This window comes from Drosophila mauritiana, chromosome 3R (assembly GCF_004382145.1).
Source record: "Drosophila mauritiana strain mau12 chromosome 3R, ASM438214v1, whole genome shotgun sequence".
Taxonomy (NCBI): Eukaryota; Metazoa; Arthropoda; class Insecta; order Diptera; family Drosophilidae; genus Drosophila; species Drosophila mauritiana.
This window is the reverse complement of record NC_046670.1, coordinates 11732168-11749191: the sequence shown is the minus strand read 5'-3', so window position 1 is coordinate 11749191 and position 17024 is coordinate 11732168. Positions and strand designations below refer to the sequence as shown.

The 17024-nt window shown below is 44.2% G+C and overlaps 5 protein-coding genes across 9 annotated transcripts; 3 read left to right on the top strand and 2 right to left on the bottom strand.

Annotated features, from left to right (window-relative positions):
• Positions 1-39: 39 nt before the first annotated feature.
• On the top strand, positions 40-2051 carry LOC117143497 (probable histone-binding protein Caf1). 2 transcript variants are annotated; one of them, XM_033308215.1, is made up of 3 exons: positions 40-374; positions 429-986; positions 1105-2051. In XM_033308215.1, exons 1-3 carry the CDS (start codon positions 353-355, stop codon positions 1812-1814), a joined length of 1290 nt encoding a protein of 429 aa, XP_033164106.1. In that variant the 5' UTR covers positions 40-352; the 3' UTR covers positions 1815-2051. The 2 variants fall into 2 exon arrangements, with proteins under 2 accessions (XP_033164106.1, XP_033164105.1); XM_033308214.1 differs by having other exon boundaries at positions 426-986.
• On the bottom strand, positions 1994-3853 carry LOC117143496 (protein arginine N-methyltransferase 1). Of its 2 annotated transcripts, none has more exons than XM_033308213.1 (2): positions 3713-3853; positions 1994-3652 (listed from the first exon to the last, which is right to left on the bottom strand). In XM_033308213.1, the coding sequence occupies exon 2, from the start codon at positions 3542-3544 to the stop codon at positions 2120-2122; it is 1425 nt and encodes a 474-aa protein (XP_033164104.1). In that variant the 5' UTR covers positions 3545-3652; positions 3713-3853; the 3' UTR covers positions 1994-2119. The 2 variants fall into 2 exon arrangements, with proteins under 2 accessions (XP_033164104.1, XP_033164103.1); XM_033308212.1 differs by having other exon boundaries at positions 1994-3648.
• Positions 3854-4090: 237 nt separating this feature from the next.
• LOC117145030 (28S ribosomal protein S10, mitochondrial) lies at positions 4091-4980 on the top strand. 2 transcript variants are annotated; one of them, XM_033310533.1, is made up of 3 exons: positions 4091-4189; positions 4250-4476; positions 4542-4980. In XM_033310533.1, the coding sequence occupies exons 1-3, from the start codon at positions 4181-4183 to the stop codon at positions 4795-4797; spliced, it is 492 nt and encodes a 163-aa protein (XP_033166424.1). In that variant the 5' UTR covers positions 4091-4180; the 3' UTR covers positions 4798-4980. The 2 variants fall into 2 exon arrangements, with proteins under 2 accessions (XP_033166424.1, XP_033166423.1); XM_033310532.1 differs by lacking the exon at positions 4091-4189 and having other exon boundaries at positions 4199-4476.
• Positions 4981-5055: 75 nt separating this feature from the next.
• On the top strand, positions 5056-6148 carry LOC117145029. Its single transcript, XM_033310531.1, has 4 exons — positions 5056-5303; positions 5360-5554; positions 5621-5861; positions 5933-6148. The coding sequence occupies exons 1-4, from the start codon at positions 5083-5085 to the stop codon at positions 6074-6076; spliced, it is 801 nt and encodes a 266-aa protein (XP_033166422.1). The 5' UTR covers positions 5056-5082; the 3' UTR covers positions 6077-6148.
• A 535-nt stretch (positions 6149-6683) lies between these two features.
• LOC117142802 (serine/threonine-protein kinase ATM) lies at positions 6684-16697 on the bottom strand. Of its 2 annotated transcripts, XM_033307008.1 has the most exons (28): positions 16416-16697; positions 16249-16357; positions 16013-16198; positions 15736-15956; positions 15331-15675; positions 14160-15263; positions 13928-14105; positions 13701-13870; positions 13523-13649; positions 13094-13461; positions 12892-13033; positions 12716-12836; positions 12529-12661; positions 12176-12469; positions 11847-12120; positions 11414-11790; positions 11163-11360; positions 10961-11108; positions 10479-10896; positions 10259-10418; positions 9694-10206; positions 9324-9629; positions 8278-9259; positions 8056-8223; positions 7616-7992; positions 7306-7558; positions 6994-7239; positions 6684-6937 (listed from the first exon to the last, which is right to left on the bottom strand). In XM_033307008.1, the coding sequence occupies exons 1-28, from the start codon at positions 16614-16616 to the stop codon at positions 6753-6755; spliced, it is 8304 nt and encodes a 2767-aa protein (XP_033162899.1). In that variant the 5' UTR covers positions 16617-16697; the 3' UTR covers positions 6684-6752. The 2 variants fall into 2 exon arrangements, with proteins under 2 accessions (XP_033162899.1, XP_033162900.1); XM_033307009.1 differs by lacking the exons at positions 6684-6937; positions 6994-7239; positions 7306-7558; ... (2 more) ...; positions 8278-9259; positions 9324-9629 and having other exon boundaries at positions 10023-10208; positions 10260-10418.
• Positions 16698-17024: the final 327 nt, after the last annotated feature.

Genomic DNA, 17024 nt, shown 5'->3' with positions numbered 1-17024 from the left:
GTGATTCTGTTATCGTTATTATAATCGAACATGGCAGTCGCCTCGATAATCGTTTGTATTGCATCTCTATCATCGACGACGCGCTTGCAAAAAAAAACGAAGGAAATTAGCCAATTCCTATTTTGCGCTGACGTTACGCCGATTAAAGTGTAAATTCCCGGCCAGGATTTGACTCAATCCCTGCCACAACGACTTTCGGTCAAGTGTTCGTTGCGAGAGCTTTAACTACGTAGCGAACTTTCGTAGTTTTTCTGCACACGTTTTGCCGCTTCGGCTTTTGTTTTGGCGCCCGATTTTTTCGGCTGCCGACTTTTGACGCAGACTGAGGAATTGCGTGCCTAAAAGCATCGAAATGGTGGATCGCAGCGATAATGGTAAGTCCGGTTAGAAGTTAATCGCCGCAATTCGTAACCATCGACCTTTAGCAGCGGAATCCTTCGACGACGCCGTCGAGGAGCGGGTGATCAATGAGGAGTATAAGATTTGGAAAAAGAACACGCCGTTCCTGTACGATCTGGTCATGACGCACGCCCTGGAATGGCCCTCGTTGACCGCCCAGTGGCTGCCGGATGTGACCAAGCAGGATGGCAAGGACTACTCGGTACATCGTCTTATACTGGGCACACACACATCTGACGAGCAGAACCATCTACTCATCGCCAGCGTTCAGTTGCCCAGCGAGGATGCCCAGTTCGATGGATCGCATTACGATAACGAGAAGGGCGAGTTTGGAGGCTTTGGATCGGTGTGCGGCAAGATCGAGATTGAGATTAAGATCAACCACGAGGGCGAAGTGAACAGGGCCCGCTACATGCCCCAGAACGCCTGTGTAATCGCCACCAAGACGCCGTCGAGCGATGTCCTGGTCTTCGACTACACGAAACATCCAAGCAAGCCGGAACCGTCTGGCGAGTGCCAGCCTGACTTGCGGCTGCGCGGTCATCAAAAGGAAGGCTACGGACTCTCTTGGAATCCCAACCTCAATGGTAAGTGCGTAGCTGTACCTAATACTTATATATTTGCTGAGATAAGAGCAGAAGTCATTGATACATTTAAAATACATTACGATGTAACCATTAATGAACATCTTGATTGTCCTTACAGGCTATTTGCTGTCAGCCTCTGATGATCACACCATCTGCTTGTGGGACATCAATGCCACACCCAAGGAACATAGGGTTATTGATGCCAAGAACATCTTCACCGGCCACACCGCCGTTGTTGAGGACGTGGCTTGGCATCTGCTCCATGAGTCTCTGTTCGGATCGGTGGCTGACGACCAGAAGCTGATGATCTGGGACACGCGCAACAACAACACCTCGAAGCCCTCGCATACGGTGGACGCTCACACAGCCGAAGTCAATTGCTTGAGCTTTAATCCCTACTCGGAGTTCATCCTGGCCACGGGCTCCGCTGACAAGACTGTGGCTCTGTGGGATCTGCGCAACCTCAAGCTAAAACTACATTCCTTCGAGTCGCACAAGGACGAGATCTTCCAGGTGCAGTGGTCGCCGCATAACGAGACTATTCTCGCCTCCTCCGGCACTGACCGCCGCCTACACGTCTGGGATCTGTCCAAAATCGGCGAGGAGCAGAGTACGGAGGATGCTGAGGACGGACCACCCGAGCTGCTCTTCATCCATGGCGGTCACACTGCCAAGATTAGCGATTTCTCGTGGAACCCCAACGAGCCATGGATCATTTGCTCCGTATCCGAGGACAATATTATGCAGGTCTGGCAGATGGCCGAGAATGTCTACAACGACGAGGAGCCAGAGATTCCCGCCTCCGAGTTAGAAACCAATACCGCTTAAAGCATCTGTTCCGCCTCCTTTAACACACACCAAACTATACTGAATCCGATAATGTTTTGGCCGTGCCCCGTGTCAAGCTGTCCAGCCTATATCGCAATGGGTACTCATTTTAATTTATATATATTTACATATTTTTAAAAACAAATTTTACTTAAGCTTTCATTTGTCAGCAGATTGTACAATTTCAAAAAAATTTAAAAGATCGTATTTAATTAAATGTGATTAAAAAGCGAAGAATTGAAGTTAATTTTTTTGAAATTGAATTCCAACTTAGATTTATTTAATTCTATTCAAAAACAAGCACATTAAACCACAATGTATTTGCGTTTCTTTCCAAAGACTTCTATGTCCACACTAAGGCCTCTGACATCCTCTTTATGTCTTCTTGACGTGATTTTCCCACTAATGACGTCTCCTTCCTTCACAACCTGCGGGTTGTCGACGAAGAAAACCGTCTGCTTCCAATGGGTGGGCGTCGCATTTGGTGATGTGCTGAACATGACGGGAGAGGGTAGTTCAAACAGTGTGTCAAAGTAACCCACAAAGGCGGATATTCTTCCCGGTTTCGTGACCTTCAAGCTAAACTGGTGAGTAAAGTTTGGATAGTTTATATCGACGGTCATTATGTCGAAGTTAGCTATCTGTTCGGGCTCCGTCAGCATGAAATTTGCATCCACCACCTGCATCAGTGGCTCCTCTATTGATTGCTTTCGCAGATCGCTCATGTCGACCTCGTAAACGTTAGACCAGAATTCCACTTGCTCGGCATAAAGCGTGTCGTCTCCATAGCCCAAGAGACTGAGTGTACAGCGACTGGGCAGTATTATGCCATTGGGTTTGAGGTGATTCTCGCGGGCGTAGATAATGCTGTCCAGCATTGATTCGTACAAAAGAAAATAGCCCATCCATTCGGATATAATAATGTCGTATTTCGGCTCTGGGAGATCTGTGTCCTCCAGCCGACCCTTGATCAGTTCAACGTTCTCAACCTTGTTCTTCCTGATGATGTCCATGGCCGTGTACACAATGTCCGAGTTATCTATGCCGACAACGCGGGCTGCACCCGCCTTGGAGGCGAAGATAGATAGAATTCCCGTGCCGCATCCCACATCCAACACTGTCTTGCCCCGAACAACGGCCTCGTTTTGAAGTAAAGACGAGCGATATGTGCTGGTCCGCACCTTGTCGCTAAGCATTTCATGGTGAATGCCAAAGTGGGAGTAGCTTTTGAAGTATTCGTTGTCGAGACAGACGATGTTACGCGGTACACTCTGGTTGGAACCTTTTGGCTCGCCGTCAGCATGTACCTTTTGCAGCAGCGCCTTGTAATCGTTGCGCATGCGTTCCATGTCCTCGTTGGCCTGCTGCAGCAATTGCGACTGCTCAGCAATCCGCTGTTGTAGCTCCAGAACCGAGGGCTGCGTCGAAGCGCCGTCTGTTTTAAGGTCTTCGTAGTCATAGCAAAGCCAGGGCTCATACTCCCCGGGCTGGAGGTACTTCTCATCCTGCCAAAACGGCTGTTCCGCAGACAATAACTGCTCTGCACTGATCTTGTTTGCTCTTATGTAGTTTATCAGTTTGATAAAGGAATACTGGTCCATTTGGAATTTACGCCGAAGCTCCAACAGATTCACTTTATGCCGGGCGTCTAGATGGTCAATGGCCACCGAGATGCTTGTAGATGTTTCGGTACAAAAGAGACAAGTGGTTTGCTCATCGCCTTCGTCCATTGGCTCATCATCGTCATCTATGTCATCGTACTCATCTTCGTCGGAGCTGGAACTGGCCGGCACCTCAGCTGCCTCCTTCACGGGCTCCTCCTCTGTGGTGTTGTCTAACTTGAGATGGGATAAATAAGTAATCATTTCCAGGAAATAAAAGCTTTGACGGCCTCGCACCTTTGACTTCGGTGTCTTTCATGATGTATTTGTTTGTCCTATAGGCCTGCTTTTAGAATCAAATCGCACGACGATCACAAAACTTATAACGCCAACTAAAAGGCTTTTGAGCGGCGCCAACACGTGCGGAAATTAGGGAACGAAAATAGCTTAACGCGTTTTGGTATATTTAAATGTTGAAGGGTATCGCAGGGGATATAGGGGATATATAAAATAGAATATAAACTTTTTCGACTAATTGTTAAAAGTGAATTTATTTTTAGGCTGATATATAAACAAATTAATTTCTGTAAGTAGGCTTAAAGGAAAACATAAATTTAACTTTTATTACAGGGTAGGTATGTACCATTCTATGGAATCACAGAAACACTACATATGTAGTATTTTTCAGTATTTTTGAAAAGGCGTTATAAGCAGTATTGCGGCTGAAGAACTTGCATAATTATAGTTGTAAATACAGTTTTCAATATGTTGCAGGTATTTAGATCCAATATATCAATGAAAATGCATATGAAACATCTAGATTTATATTCCCAGGCTATAAAGACGCTCCGCTGGACACAGCCAATGCGGACTCTGTCTACGGTGAACACCAGTTCCGGCATACAAGGCAATCTTTCACCTGCGGCACCTGCTCCGGAGCCGGATAAACTCTACAGCAAGCTGGAGATTGAGCTGCGGGGTATTGATCCGGCAGTTTTAAAGAGCTACACCTGGTTTGCCACTACGGCTGCCGAGCATTTGGGCATTGAAAAGGGCAAATGGTAAGAGGTGGAAATCCTCCGTAAAAGGAAATCTCTAACATATGTGTTTGTTAATCCTCATGCAGTTGGTCACCTCGCAAGGCGCACCACGAGCGGATGACGCTCCTGAAGTCTGTGCACATCTACAAGAAACATCGCGTACAGTACGAGGTGCGAACCCACTTCCGCTATATGAACTTCCACAAGTTGACAGGCTCCACGCTAGATACATTTCTAGAGTATATTGAACGTAATCTGCCCGAGGGCGTGGCGCTGCAGGCTTCCAGGACTGAGCTGCAGGAGATCCCAGAGCACTTGCGCCAGCCGCCGGAGCAAGTTTAGCCGAAGCCAATACGACTGTAGTCCTTAGTTATTAAAAGTTCAGTATGAGCTTAGATTAGGCTGATAAACGAACAGAAGCACCAGCAATCCGCACGGTAATCGGCCGTACTCGGGCCCCGTCCGCGATTAGCGAAGATAAGTTTTTGGCAGAATATTGAAATAAAAGTCGTATCTTGACACACACGATGGGATCCACTTGAAAAGTGAGCAAACAAAATCGGGGCGGGCGAACGCTGGCATACCAGTAGCTACTCCAAACCGAACGGAAGCGAATCACTCAGCAGAATGCAGCGGGCACAACTCACTTTACAGGCCCTGCTGGCCACAGCCATTCTCTACGCATGCCTGTCGCCCGCTGCCTGCGTTTACGAGGCGAAAATCTTGGCGTTCCTTCAGGAGTTCCGCATGCGCATGTGCCACCCAATCCTGAATCTGGGCCTGCCCGCATTGGACCCGCTGCAGTTGGGGCCTGCTGAAACAGAACTGAACAACAAATACCTCGTGGAGTAAGCAAAGGCTATAATATGTACTTAGAGGCGTTACAAATTCCATTGGTTTCTAGCTTCACTGGGTCCATCGACAACTTTCAGTTGCACGGATTGTCCGATTTTGATGTGCCTGCGCTCAGCTTGTCTCCGGTGCCCGGTTTGAAGAACACCATTAACGTTACCTTGCCACTCACGTACTTCAAGTCCTTATACACCGCCAAAGGATCCTTGGCCTATATCCTCAACTTGGCCGGTGATGGCAATGCCGAGTAAGGCCATATTCAATCGAATTTAAGCATTGAACAAAAATGTCTACTTATTTACTTCTCTTTTAGAACCTCCATTACAAACTTTTCAATCCTCATTTCGTTTCGATTGAGATCCGTGTCTCCCCTGGCCATATCTTCATTGCAGATTGAGCTGCGCTTGGGAGGACTATGGATTAACTTTGATAACTTGTTGGAAGAGGATCGCATCAATGATTTCATCCATGCTTTGGTGAACGAAATGGGAGTAGAGCTGCTTGGCGACGTCTGGGATTATGAACAGGGCACAGTTGTCGCCAAAGTCCAAGCGGTGGGTTAACATTTCAAGTTTTCAAAGGCAAAAACTTTTTCTTATTCAATTTCCATGGATGTCCGTTACAGGCCGTTAACAAATTTTTGGGTCAGTACTCTCTGTCGGATATAATTCAAATAATAACTGGTGGCGGCGGAGGAGAGGGTGCGCCCATATTTGACGGCGTGGAACCGGATTGCAAGCCAGATGCTACCACGACCCCCCAAGACTGACTGTTTAAATCCTTTTAAACTTATATAAGCCACTACTTAAAATTAGATTAATAAATATATGTAGGTTTTTAAGAATCGAGGACAATGGGTGGTAAACACTTGAAATTGTACAATTTATAGACCGTTTGACGTTTTAGCCACGTTTACTTATCTATGTGATAAGGACTATTGAACTATCAAAAGCCCATTTGCATTTAAATCCGTCTGTTATCAGCTTCGGTATGTCCGATAGCGCGCTCAACAAAGGCTTTTGCTGCCTACAAATATGGAATAGTCGGTATGGGGTCTCGATAAGCGTTTTTTTACAACCGTTTATTGATTTATGGCCTGTTTGTCGGATTATAAAAAAGAAGAGGCCAACTAATCCCTAGGGCTTGCTGGGGGGCAATAATTTTGAGACCATGCAATGAACAGAAAAACGACGGCATACATAAAAATATATGCAACCTGCATTTTGGAAAACAAATGCCATACGCTTTGAAAATCTAAAATGTCGAAATATTAAATCGAAATTCTTCACTTGCCAAGATAATGTATACCACTTGCGGGTTTCCCGTTGTTATAGCAAAGGAACCAAACAACAACGACCAGATTAAGCACAAAAATGTTTGATAAAAATCGTATAAACCTTCTATTAGAACTACTAACAAGTGTAGATTATGTGATGTACTTAAACTCATAGGTGTGGGTCCCAGCCCGGAAAAAGCATGCAGAGATTGCTTGGTAGAGTGGCTTCATTGATCAATCGCTCCACTTGTGCCTCGACATTCGAGTCACCCAGGGTGCCGGCCTCTCTGCCATCCAATTTGTTTTGCACAAGAAGCAAAGCTCGCTGGGCTACCAAATTCACTGATTCTTCGCCTGAAAAAAATGCCAAATTATAAGGAAAAATGTACATGCAGTAGGTATCCGCTTACCGGATTGCTGTGGTGATTGCTTCTTTTTAAGTACACCCCAAATGAAAAGTGGGTCGTACAGCAAAACCTCGAGAATTGTAGTAAAAACGGACTTATATCGGCGCAGAATGTGCATGGTAGCTTCACAGGATTTGGCAAAGACTCCTTTTGTACCACAGATTCCCATTGGTGCCACAAAGTCGCGTGTTAAACGAAAGGGAACGGTCTCTGGTGTCGTCTGGATTTTGCCCTGCTCAAAGGCAATACCTGAAAAATGAACACAAACATCGTTACTTAATATATGCATATATGTTCTGAAAATTTTGCACCCACCAAAATCGATATGAATGACCTCAGCTGTCTGCTGGTCTACTAGGATATTTTGTGTGTGCCGATCACCCAGTCCAAGAACGTAGCCAACCATTGAGGTAGTGGCTACGCTGTTGGTGTACGCCAGTCGCCTTTCAAACCAGACGCCCGGAATCGGGAACTTCTCCAGCAGGAAATAATGGAAAACGGGTTTAATATTCTCACATATTTTCTTGTAAATGGCATATCGTGTCTCCTTGGGAAACTTTAGGTGATCCTGAAATGTATAAACAAGTAAGAACAACAAAATTCTCTTATTTCGAATGAAACGCACAGATGACAACTTGCGGCACTTGTTGTTATTCCAGTCGTTTGGTCGGTATCGCGCATGTGCTCCTCCTTTGCCCTCAACAACCAAATAGTGACCCACAGGAACCGAATTGGTGCACCACTCCAGGATGCCACTACGCATGGACAGCGGGGTGACCTTATAGGTGCGCAACTTTAGCTTACGCTCGATGAATTCGGAATCCTGATTGAGCAACTCGTTGACGATTCCGAAAACCTGCTGCATCACGGCATCCTGTCGAAGATCATCCTTTCCCTTGACCAGTTGCGCCCGAATTTTACCATCAGAGCAAACGCACATTATTTTAACAGGCGCATTTAATCCCCCACACTGTGTTGTCTCGTTGTTCCACTTAACGACGCCTGAGTGGTGTAAGATTGGATTAATCAAGGCTTAATTCTTCAGTCTTCTGTTTCGAAACCTACTTATTATACTGTACTCCTTGCTGGGCATAACAGGCAACTCGAGGGTCGGGCAATGTACAGCGTTCAGATTCCGCCAGCGCCTCACCTTGTCAAATTGCTTATTACGCACGGAATCGGACACCGGCCTGTTATCGTTCGTCTTCCCCTCGTTGGCAAATGTGATGAGGGCTGTGAAGGAATTTGTATAAGCATTTGAAAACAATGCAAGACCGATTCGTTTACCTGGTAGCAGCGATTCCAGTTGCTTGCTGCATTCCCCCGCTGTGCCATTGTTTTCGCAGATCATGGCAATAATCTTACGTGCGATTCCCGATCGCTCTGTATTGCTGTTCTCGCCATCCAGGTGTGCAAACACAAGGGGATACAGCTGGTAGAATGTATGATATGGATGATCTTTGCCACATTGCACCAGAAGGTCCGTCAGCCCCTTGAGCAGACTTGTGTTTTTGGAGTTAAGGCGGGCGGTCAATTGGTTGGCGGCACAGATGAATTTGTAACTGGGCACTGTAAGGATCTCATCCTTGATACACTCCTGGCACTGTTTACTAGTGGCGTTGGTGAACCACAGCGAAATGATGCGATATATGGCCGCACTGGAAAAGCCGCTGTCCAGCCGACAGTATGCCATATAATTGGTCAATGCCAGGCACAGATACTGTGTAAGCTTCTCCTCAATCTGATTTAGCTGCTGCTCGTCCAAACTAGCGTAACGTTTCATCTGCACGGATATGACGCGCCGGTCCTGGTTCTCCCGCTGGGTCACCTTCTCCGCCGTCTGGCGGTTCTGCTCGATGATATCCTTGAGCGTTTGATACTCCTGCGAGTGCCGGTAGTCGTGTAGTTGCTGATACTCCCGATCAGCATACTTTGCAATCGTTGCATAGGCAGCCGTTCTTTGTTTACTGGCGAAGGCATCAAGCTGATGCCAATCGAAGATGTCCCGATACTTTTCGCTCAGCGTCTGGCGGTGCTGCACAAAATCATCAATCAGCTTAAGCGAATTATTGAAGTTGTGAGACTGAACCCAACTTAAAGTCTCAGCATTGCAGTCTAAGAGGAACTCGCCCTGCATCCGAAGTGCAGGAACTCGTTGGACGCAGTAGACAAACTCATTATTGTTGGTCACATAGTCCAAAATGGCCTTAGCAATTTGTTGGTTGCCCATCTTTAGATTGATTTCAGCATCTTCCAGCAGAACGCTAATCTAAAATAATATGATATCACTACTAAATGTAGAATGGACATAACTTTAAATATCATTTGGTTACCTTGATTGACTCCCTAATATTAGGGAGCTCCCGTAAAGTAGCTGTGTACTTAGCTGCCAGATTTAACTTGCCAGCGCTTTTGCACTCCTCAATTCCCTTCATTAGGTACGTGCTAATGGGATCCTTTTGATAGAACTCGCTCATTCTGCGACTGGCCCTTGTACCCGCCAACTTCAGCAAAGCAATCTGATGTGCAATCACGTATTCCTTACAAAAAAAATTCCCGTACTTAAGCTCCAATTCCGTTTGCCACTTCTTAAAAATCTTGGTCGTTGAAGCAGGATCCAGTTGAGTGCCAAATTGGATCTGAAGGGTGAAAAAATGACAAGGATCAGAAGAGCACATCGCGGAATTCCCAGGACACCATCACCTGGCAAAACTCCTCTGCTTGTTGAAGGGAACACAGCCATGTCAGATATTTGTAGACACTTTGCAGGCACTCCACGCTGATCTCCATCAGAATGTCGCGCACACAGCTATAGGCCTGTTCGATGGCCGACAAGCTGTTCTCCTCCTCCCGCTGGCCAATACTTCTGAGGGCAACGAAGTGGTGCCGCTTGAACTCCTGCTCCAGATCAAGCGATGTTCTAACCACCGTCTGATTTTGCTGATGCTTTCGGTCTGTTAGCGAATCCCACTGTCCAAGGCGCCAAAATATTTCATAGTCGGGCTCAATGTTCTGGTGCTGCTGGAGTTTGGCAAAAGACCACAAACCATTTCCTTTCATTATGTCTATGCAGAGTTGACCACTGGCCCTGTCCAAGTGGTCGGACTCCAAAAGAATGGTGGATAGATTGCTACCGTGTCCGAGGAAATCTAAACGTGAGCGCATGGGATTTACAAAGCCTGGAATGGCATCTAAGCAGCCAATTGATTCGTATGCCTGTAACGAACGCATCCTTATTTCGGAGTATTCAACTATAGTTAATTCTTACCTTTTTTGCGCAATCCTGAAAGCATTCGTTGTCCAAGAAATCGGCTTTGCTCTTGGGACTCTCTGAGCAGGCCCATAGCTCAAGATACATTATACTCAGGAAATAGGCCTGACAGTGATTGCTAGCCATGACCACATTGCTCAGATTAATCGGGATGGTCCTGTAATAAGGAAAGTACAAATATTTAAATACATATGTAATCTATATGAAAACGCAATACCAATTATTAAAGATTCGTATGTATTCGCAGATATGCAGAAACTTCTTGATGGCTCTTTTATTGCGGAAAATCTCCTGGGAGTTCGGTTCCGTCGAGCTATTAAAACCTTCGAAAAAGTAATCCAACATCTGGGACAGACTCTCAACATGTTCTAGACTATTTTCCAATAGTAATTTAATAAAAGGCAGCAGGCAGGTCTTGGCAAAGGCGAAAGAAGTGGCGGCCAGTTTATCGAATCCCAGCCAGCCACACATTTGAAACACTTTCGAGACAAAGGCGCACATCCAAGGCTCGTAGTTAAGGCTTTTCGTTGCTTTAAGTATTGACAGCCAGTCGATGCGACGAATTTGTTTGTTAGAATGCAGAAAAGTCGATGCAGTAGACTTCTCAGCAAAGATTTGTAGATTTTTATAGTGAGCTATGAATTAAACAAACATATTGGAAAATTATCTCTATATATAGTGCAATTTAAATCTATTTACCCATAATATTTGATCCAGGCTTACTATTAACCACCTGAATTGCTACAGACACAAGACCCTCGTAAGTTTTGGGGTCGAATTGGAATAAGGATTTATCCAAAGTCTGACAGACAACACCTAAGAAAGCTTCCATGGGCTCCGCATTTGACTGCATTAAAAGAATACACTTTAAAAGAGGCATTCTTGATGTTTGATAACCTACCTTTTCAAATGCTTCAAAATCAGTCTGAAAATAATACGAAACTGTGGATATTTTTAGCGGTCCAATTTGAGCCAAGCACTTGAGGGAATCAATGCTGGTTGCCTTACTATGCGCGTCCCGTGTCATCTGAATGAGCTTGTTAATAACACCAAACAAAAGTTTTTCATGTTCCTGCACTTTTTCCTTGTGCTCGGCAATCTTTAAAAAATTACATATTAATATAATTTTCAGAATATTAACTTGATACTCACATATGTCCTCAGATCGCGTAATCTTTCTGGCGTCGGACTTATTAGAAATGAGCGCAAATAGTTGGCGACATCCGCCCTATCAATATTGGGTTGACTGAACTTGCAATCCTCTCGCAGAGGTTTAAGAAACTCGCAATCCGTTGTCTCTTCCAAAAAGGAATTTAGGTTGATGTGGGCCTTCATTGATTCCAAAATGTGCATTACTATTGATATGGTCTTCTCTCTAACTTCTTTCGCTTCGCAGCATAGTTGGAAATTGCTCAATAGCTTAGCTATGTCTCCGAAGTGATTTTGGTAATCATCCATTCGGAAGCTGTCTTTGTTAAGCAAGAGTTCCAGAAATATCAGAGCAGCCATTTGGACGCGGATGAACTTAGCTGAAATCAGGTAGCGTTAGGTTACGCGTAAGTTACTCTTTATATTTTTAACTTACTATGGATCAGAAACCGTACCACAAAAAACCAAATGTCGCGAACAAAAAAGGAGCACTGGGTAACTATGGTTTCATTTTTTTGGGCCGCATCATAGACAGCATCTGCAACTTCACAATAGAGGAAAAACTCATGCAAGGCCTGACTAGAAAAAGAGGCTGAATAGCAGTTGGTCTTTAAGCGTCCAAAAATATCGACCAGCACACGAGAATGTTTGGTTTGAAGCGTGGTCATGGACTGGATCCGACTGTCCATCGATGGCCTCATTTCAGGGTCCTAAAGAATCAAAAGTTAGGGACTACACATTTGAAATGGCCTTCCAAATACGTACAATGTGAAAGTTCAGACACTTAAAAAGCGATTCTCCACTCAGACTATACCAACTGGCTGTTCTGTTGCAGGGCGCAAAGGAACCAAACAGTCTCATCATTTCCTGCGGATCGTGCAGCAAGCTTATCACATAGCAAAGAATATCCAAATCAAGATCTACATCTGTGGCATTCAGCTGAGAGTAACTGAGGTTCTCCGACAATAGCTGGAGGTGTTCTTTAAAGTTCTGTCCTTCGCTTTCGCTGCACGAGCTGTTTTTGATCAGTAGAAATGAAGCCACTATCGGAAGGGCCAGCTGAAGAATAAATCTTTTTATTTATTTATTTGTTTCGAGAAAACTTCTACCGTACATACCTCCTCGCTGATGGATTTACTGCTTCGTTCTATATCCTCTGTTTTCCCATATAGAAAGGTATACGCCATAATTTCACTAGCATGGGTTTTGCGAAATTCACTCTTCGTTGAATAGCACAGAAAATAGGGAAACCTTGATTTGTGAGATGTGAGTGTAACTTTCTTCGGATTAGTTAAATTATCTCACTTGGAAATGGGCCAGCGCTTGGAGCTCCAATGGTGAAGAAGAATAGACGCAAATGGTCGGATAAGATCACGCACTGTTTGCCGATGGCAGGATGACTTACTCTGCAGGGAAATAAACTCCCCTGGAATTGGATCATGGATCACGTAACTGACACTTCTATTATGGTGCTTACTCACTTTCAGTTAGCCTTCGCAAGGCACAATGATGCAGCAGCTCCTTCAGTGCTATCTCTTGGTGGAATGAGCTGCGCAAGAATATTGCAATTAACATTTGTACGATTAACGCATTGCTGTTTTGAATGGAATCCTCGTTGTTGTACTAAATATAAAATAGCCATTAAAGTATAGCCAGGTATAGCCATTCAAGACGAATGCCTACCGTCAGTTTCTTAAACTCAATGCTTTCGTACAGCTCCTGGCAGAAATCCCAGTGCGACTGAGAATGATTAATGACATCGCTAGAGACGCAATTCGAATCCAGCAGGATGGTGAATGTGAAGAGTGTGGCAAAGCGCACTTCTAACGTGGGCATGGTGATGAATTTCGCAGTGGACTTGCATATCACAGCAAAGTTCTCTAGAAGGTAAATGTCCGGACACCTCTGAGCAATCAATCCCACGCAACGTACAATTTTCGCTGTTAAATTCGATGTGTACGACTTCTTAATGGCAATCCTTAAAAGGGAATTAAGGGCCATAAGCATGTCATCCAAATGATTTTCTTTGTGCCTTACAAAGTAAAAAATGGCTGCAATGAAATGAATGAATTGCACTCTGTTTATTGTTCTATTATATATGTATAAACTCACTGGGCATATGTTGAACCACTTTATCCATCATTTCCGCATCCTGGTGATGGTGCTGGAAAAGTGTCTTCAATTTGCTCACTAACCAAGTGCTGGATGCTTCAGAAATCGTTTGGCAGCTGCATAACATCTTAAAGAGATCTTAAAATTACTTCTGTTTTGGTTACGATATAACTCCTACCTTGGTCACAATAAGCACATCCTGTGGATGCCAACGCATCGTTACCTTTGCTATGTGTTCGAATGCTTCATCCCGGTGCGAATTGTACGCACATAGACCAGCCAAAATATTAAGGCACAGACGAGTAATTGTTCCATGATCTGCATCAACAGATCGCTCCCTCTGCATGGCTGAAATATTCAACTCTTCAATTATTAAAGCGATACGTTAATTGAAGACTACATTACAGTGCAACTTGAGCGCAGCGCCAACAAATTCCACCAACATTTCAATGGGTTGCCTTTCCAAATAATCGAGTAAGACTGGATTCGTCCTGAATACATCAAGTACATAGATTTCCAGACGTAAAATCTCAGGTAAATCGCTCTTATCTAGCATCTCAGCGCCGTTCGCCTTGAGCTGGAACTGAAACTGGTATTAGAAAACGAGGTTCTGAATAGTTATTCATTTTGCACCCACCTCAATGTGGCTGAGATATAGTCCAATTCTTTTTATCAGAGGACAGCCATTAAAGTTGTCTGCGTCGAAAACCTTGTAATGCAAAAGCCTTTCCATTGTGCAGATCAACTTCAATAGACTATTAAGGTTTTTTATTATTGCCGCGGGTTTGTTCTCCTTCGCGATCTCAAAGTTGAGGCCCCGCATAAGGCAATCATAATTGGATTGAATCAAACAATTCTTAGTTTCGCTCTGAGCTTGAGTGATGGACTCAAAAGGAATGGCGTAGTCCTTGTCAAAGCAAATAAGCTGTTCGTTGTACTTGTAGGCCAAAAGATTGCGTTCGGTGGAAGGAACAATGTGTTCTGATTGAGAGATCTGTCGCAATTGCTGGACATCCAAAAAATTTATAATGCTGATTGCAAAAGTATCCGCCTGCAGCTGGGCATCAATACTGTCTATATTGTGTATCATCTGAGCGGCGATGAATCTATCCGCACTTCCGTAGGCCCAAGCTATGATGGGTTCTAAGTCAGCGGACGCCTTATCTTGACCACATTTATCTGCATGGATAAAGATCTCGCGAATTGTCGCTAAGCATTCGTTGCGCTTTAGCATCTCATTCGAGATAACATTGTTAAGCAGCGTGCTGGACAGCTTTTGATTCAGTTTATTGTGTCTGATCAGCATCTGCAGCACCAATTGCTTCTCCTTGATCTCGTCACTGTTTGTGGTAGTCTCTGATATGAGCTGGTTAGCCATCTGACTCCAAAGCTCGCCCAGAAAATCCTCCCGAATAGATTTAGAGTGCAAAAGCTCCTGTTCTTTGGTCAGAAGATTAGCCAGGCATAACCGAAGGTTCCGAAGATTTCTCGCATTGCCGTACATTTGTATTATTTCCGCCACGGTGGTTAGCGCCATTTGGTAGTTGGCCACATTTAGGATCACACTGCTCAGCTGGAGTATCTCAGTGAAGATCGCAAGCCAGACGTCGTTAAAGGTGTTTTCCTTTTTGTCGATCAGACTAAATATAGTTTCCATTTTATCTGCAGGCTTCGGGATCTTTTTCGGCGCATCACCTTCCACATTTTCATCGTTCTTTTTCGTCTCCAAGTGCCACAGCACCTGCAAATAATTATATAGTTAAAAATAAAACTAAATGTATTTAATATTACTAGCTTATGCGACGTACTATATACATAACCAGGGCAGACATCTTGATGAAGGGGTCGGAGAATTTGTTATTGCTCAGTTGTGCGTTTTTGCAACGAGCCCAGGAATTCTTTCGGATCTCCACATTGACAATAGTTTTCAGCCGCAGTAAAGTTTGCTGCCACTTTTCATGAACAGGCACACCGAGTGTATTAAAGTCACACATATCCATTTTGAGATACATTGAATGGAGCGACTTTGAAACGCATTGAAAAAACAGATTTCTGGTGTCGTCCCGGAACGCATCCTCGTCATGGTACTCGCATAGTTTGGGTAGAATCTCCTGCATGTGAACGTTCAATTGGTGATTGTAGTTGACAGCGAGCTGAAAGATTGTTGCAAAGTATTTAACATGATCTAAAGATATGTATATTAAGAGTCCTACCTCTGATGCAAATATTAAGTAGACGCGAACAATCTCAGTTTTTCTGGCTCCAAATGCGGATAGTGCAAAGCTGCTTAGCTCCGGCAGATATTCCACTAGATCCACGTGCAGCTGAACCCGTTCCTTGGCCAAACTGACGGTTCTTGTGATGCATTTTAGTATCCTGGTTCGCAGGACCTCGTCCATATCGACATTCAGTTCAAAAAGATAGGAGAGAATCCCTGTAATACATCATCAAATTAAAAAAGAGTCTCTTTTGGTCCAAAAAGTAACTTACTACTGTATTCGTTAATCTTAAGGTCGCGCACATAGCTGACCGATGAGTAAATGCCCTTTTCCAGCAGACTCAGAATGCGGTCGCCAAAGTACTTGACTACCACTCGCATCTTGATGCCATCCTCGAAGGCACTGAATATGCTTGTTTTGGCCAGGAAGTGCCCATTTCCAGAGGTCTGCGTCCCCGCTAAAAATCACAGATTAGCTTACGAACGAGTTCAAGTGTTTAGGACTTACCTTCCAAGTTGAATTGTGTGATCTTCTCGAGGACATTATCGTACAAATAGTTTTTTCCCGCCAGTGTCTTGAATACTTTCTCGTTGACATCCTCCAGATTTCCAGCTTGCTGTTATTAGGGCAAAAATTAAAATGGAACTGATTGTTTAACGATAATGGCTAGGAACCTTAAAGAGAGCCTCCTTCGACGCTTCAAAGATTGTGGTCCAGGATATATCAGAAGTTTTGCTAAGAAACAACTTATCCAGATCCTCACGGCAGCTTGAGAGCTTTTCATCCAGCTGCTGAATGCCCTTGTTTCGGCTGGCTGCCTTCTCCGACTGAAGGTCCCCGAGTATCCGCTGGATTTCGTTTAGAAGTGCACTCATCCTGGCTGCCCGGCATCACCTGTTGTCTCTGGTAGCCCTATTCCAATAATTATTAAACTAAACATAAAATGATATCTCAAATTTTACTTAGAGTGACCTCTGCCAGAGCGCCAAAAAATACCACGATCAATAAGAACAACACTGCTGTTAAATGGCTGGGTAGCAATGTACGTCAAATAAGTGTCGATGGAGAATTAGAATTAACTTATAAATAACGAAAAAAGTTATAAATAAAAAAATTTCCATGTTCCATATTCCACTGTTCCGCCAACGGAACAATATCTAATACATTAATTATTCCTATATAAAAAATTATATTCATCAAAAAAGGAATAGTAAAAAAGGTTTTTGAAGTAACATGCAACGTTGAGCGATCATACTATACATTGGCCAATTTCTAAGACTTTA